Here is a 4,671-nt window from a genome sequence, read left to right on the forward strand (position 1 = left end):
AAACCACCTATCAGAAATCTAATGATCTCGCATTATTACTAAACTGGAATAGTCAAACATCTTACACATTATTGTTCGTCTCGTATAAGAAATCAGCTCCTGTCGAGGGCGGAAACGCACCAATGACAAAGGGGAATTCGGGAATTATTCGCTTTGTTTTGATGTTATGTCACCTAAATAAATCCACCCCTGCTATATATAAGTTAATCACGTGACGATCACAAAGGCCAACAAGACCAGGAAGAAAAATACCGTAATCGCCATGTTTGAAGAGGTTTGTTTTTTTTTAATTAGTTAATTATAATTACTATTTCATTTTTCCAAAAATTCAAAATGGAATAAAAAAAAGGTCTTAATCAAGAAACTCGAACTATTGTATACGTGTTCACTTTCAACATGCAAATTATATGGACATTAATTGAATAATTTACTGAAGTATGATAAACAATTAGTGATCGTTTTTTTTCTTTAGACTATCTCTTAAAATCCCATCAAAGTGTCTGACCATGGACCCTGAGTTCAGCCTTCAGGATGTGTTACGGTGTCATCTCTGTGAGACCCCGGGGCCCCCTATGTACTGTGTCATTTGTAACAAATATCTGTGTAAAGCCTGTGAGAAGGACCATATCTCTGATCAATCCAAAGATCACAAAGTGCTGCCATTTGAAAAGAGGGGATATACTCCAAAGTGTCAAAAACATCCCTCAAAAATATGTGAACATTACTGTGAACAATGTGACATTCCTATTTGTGCAACATGTGCTTCCTCTGAAGAACACCATGGCCATAAATTTATTGATATAACTAAAACTATGGATAACAAGAAAGAAAACATTCAAAAAGATTTACAAGAACTAGAGAAATCCATTTATCTTAAATACCGAGAGATTGCATCCATTATCCCAGTCCAGAAATCTGCTCTGAATGAAAACTCCCAGAAATTAACAACAGAAATTGACAAACATGGAGAAGATTTGCACAGAGAAATAAACACTATTATCAGAAACATGAAATCTAACGTGGAGGAAATGGACACCGAACACCTGGCTGTCTTAGACAAACAGGAAGATAAAATTAAACACACCATTTCTGAAATCGCACAGACCATTGCTGAACTGAAGACGTTACTGGACTCCAATGATGTCAGCCGTGTCTCTGCCTACAAATCCAGGAATGATGAATTCAGAAGATTGCCTCCTAAACTCACAGTGTCCTTACCAAGTTTTACCCCGCAGAAGATCAATAAAGAACAGCTTTATCAACTTTTTGGTTCTCTGTCAGCGTTATCTATCAAAACAGAAGAACATGGCTACACCATGGAATCTCCCGGTGCCGAGTCCTCTCCCCCGGACAGACCGCTCATTGATGTACCACAGATCATCACACAGATAAACACCGAGTATGAAGTATTACAAAGTGTGTCCTGTCTGAGTGATGAGGAGATGTGGACGCGTGGTAATGACGAAATCATGAGACTCTACAACCTCAGTGGGGAACTAGTGAAGTCAGTCCAAACCAAGTCAGGGAACAATCCACAGGACATTGCAGTGACAAGGAGTGGGGATCTAGTTTATCCTGATTACAGAGATAAAACTGTGAACATAGTGAAGAATACACAGATACAGACAGTGATCAGACTACGGGGGTGGAAACCTCACGGTGTCTGTAGTACCTCCTCTGGTGACCTCCTGGTTGTCATGGACAGTGATGATGATAAACAAACAAAAGCTGTGTGTTACTCTGGCTCCAAAGAGAAACAAAGTATTCAGTACGATGACAAAGGACAACCTCTCTATTCAGCTGGTCTTTACACTAAATACATCAGTGAGAACAGGAACCTAGATATTTGTGTGTCAGACAGTGGAGCCCGTGCAGTAGTGGTGGTCAATCAGGTCGGGAAACTCCGGTTTACCTACACTGGTCATCCCTCTACTACCAAGGAATCATATAATCCATGCGGCATCACAACAGACAGCCAGGGTCGGATACTGACAGCAGACCGTGACAACGACTGTATCCACATCCTGGATCAGGACGGGCAGTTCCTCCGCTACATTGACAACTGTCATTTACAGAATCCACTTGGTTTATGTGTGGACACCAGCGACAACCTGTTTGTGACTGATCACTGGTCAGGTACAGTGAAGAAAATACAATATAACATGTAAAGAAACTGTGTTTATAATGTTCAAACTATTTGTTTGTTAATTCACATGTAACATTAGTGAAGGAAATCCACATTACAAATGAAACAAACCATGTTTTATAATAATCAAACAGTTTATGATATTGAATTATATTTAAATAAAGTTCTCAAGTGACAACAGCTAAATATTACATGTAAATAAATTAAACTTGTTTGATAATACGTTTACATGTCAACTGTCTGTATTATATCTTGTATGTGAACAAACTACATGTACCTGACCGTGTTTACATAATGTATGTCAGCTGACTGATTGTTTTATTCATTAAATGTAAACTAACTGTTTTTTTATATTGGGTGTGACTGTCAACAGACCAAGAGTTATTTGAAACTCCAAACATTGCGTGCCATCAAACTGTGTGTGTAATATTATTATATCAAATGTATTTTCAATCTAAATGCAATATAATGTATACTGTTTATATCTGTATATTAAATAATAAATGTAAACTAGACACGATCTCGTTGCAAGCAACGAGGAGGTCTTCCGTCTGATTTTAGAACTTGAGATTTATGTTTGATCTTGAATTTGCTATTTAACAGCTAAACATGATTTAAAACAGAAAATGAGGGTCTACATTCTAAGGGCCAGGTACTATTTTGTTTCAGGTGTAAGAGCTTTGTTCAACAAGTGTTTAGAAATTCGTCACCGTTCTTGAGATATCTGTAAAAAACGTTTTAGGGGACTTTTGACCCCTAAAACCCCCTAATTACGTAACACATTAGAACATTATTATATTGTTAGGCTACATAACTGTAAGATAAACATATTTGCTTCTATAATTTATTACAAAATATCCCTCGGTAAAGAGCTATAGGAAAAAGACTTTAGAGCCTTCTAGGTCCCTACATTTAGGGGCCAGCCCCTTTTTCTTGGTGTCAGATAGACAATTTGCTCAACATTTGTTTAAAAGTTTGTTACCATTCTTGTGATATCTGAGAAAAAATGTTTAGGGGCCGGTCCCTTATCTCCTTATTGGGGCTGCTGAACCAAATTATTAAGGTTGCATGTTGTTAGATACACCATTTTGAGCATCTTTTCTTTTATACTGCATTTCAAAATATTTTTTTTTTGAGATATGGGTGATCAAAGTTTTAACCTTTTGACCCCTAAAACCCCCTAATTACATAACACATTAGAAAATCATTATACTGTTAGGCTACATAACTGTAAGATAAACATATTTGCTTCTTATAATCTATTACGAAATATCCCTCAGTTAATAGCTATAGGAAAACAAGAGGCCCATGGGCCACATCGCTCACCTGAGGAACAATAGGTATGATAAAGTCAGCTTAATGGATTCATAATACAAACAATCTGGACAATGTACAATAATACATGTAGATCATGTATATATAAAATCCATTTTTCCCCTTTGGAACTCGGATAGCCCTGATTGCTGCCAATATTTACAAGAGCAGACTTTAATTACTGCTCCTGCACATATATAGGGACTCAACGTTACGCAGGCAGGGATGTCCGCCCATCTACGCAACTCGACAGGTACCATCGTTAATGCAAGCAGGGATGACCACACACTTGCGCCAACAGCTCAACCTAACGCAAGCAGGGAGTGCCGCACACTTGCGCTAGAAAGGCCAGAACACCAGCACGGATGACCATACACTAGTGCTCCGCTGAAACCACCACAAGCAGGTATAACCGCACACTTGTATCAATGCGATACAGGGCAGGAAAGAACGCACACTCTGTATCATACATTAGAAAACACGAAGATTAGATAGAGCAGGGGTGTCCACACACTCAATCTCTCCGTACCTGTTCAAGTTTAACCCCAAACAGTCGCTCATCATAATGCAATAGACACTGTACCTATATATGTGCACATGTTGAGTATTGCAGTTCTCAAAAAGATCCTTTACAGTTGTTTATATATGGGATATTTAGCTGCATCAAACTCTGAACCTTCTTGTGAGGCCGAAGAATTGTCCTGGAGCCAAAGTCTTAACAATTATAAAGAATCATCTTGCTGATCCGTTTCTAAGAAGAAGATTTTTAAAGATTTGCTCTTTATATTCCTATGTAAAACTTTAACACCACTCCCCCCCCCCCCCCCCAATGTGGCCTCACCCAACCCCCGGGGATCATGATTTTCACAACTTTGAATCTACACTACCTGAGGATACTTCCACACAAGCCTCAGCTTTCCTGGCTGATTAGTTTCTGAGAAGAAGATTTTTAAATATTTACTCTATATATTCCTATGTAAAACTTCAACCCCCCATTATGCCCCACCCTACTCCCAGGGATCATGATTTTCACAACTTTGAATCTACACTGCCTGAGGATGCTTCCACACAAGTTTCAGCTCTCCTGGCTGTTTAAATTCTGAGAAGAAGATTTTTAAAGATTTACTCTATATATTCCAATGTAAAACTTCGACCCCCCATTGTGGCCCCATCCTACCCCCGGGGGTCATTAATTTCACAACTTTGAATCT

The 4,671-nt window shown here is 38.5% G+C and overlaps 1 protein-coding gene across 1 annotated transcript; it reads left to right on the top strand.

Annotated features, from left to right (window-relative positions):
* The first annotated feature begins 229 nt into the window (after positions 1-229).
* On the top strand, positions 230-2,689 carry LOC128159475 (uncharacterized). The gene is made up of 2 exons (XM_052822592.1): positions 230-274; positions 473-2,689. The coding sequence occupies exon 2, from the start codon at positions 507-509 to the stop codon at positions 2,166-2,168; it is 1,662 nt and encodes a 553-aa protein (XP_052678552.1). The 5' UTR covers positions 230-274; positions 473-506; the 3' UTR covers positions 2,169-2,689.
* The last annotated feature ends 1,982 nt before the right edge of the window (positions 2,690-4,671 follow it).

This window comes from Crassostrea angulata, chromosome 8, assembly GCF_025612915.1.
Source record: "Crassostrea angulata isolate pt1a10 chromosome 8, ASM2561291v2, whole genome shotgun sequence".
Lineage (NCBI taxonomy): Eukaryota > Metazoa > Mollusca > Bivalvia > Ostreida > Ostreidae > Magallana > Magallana angulata.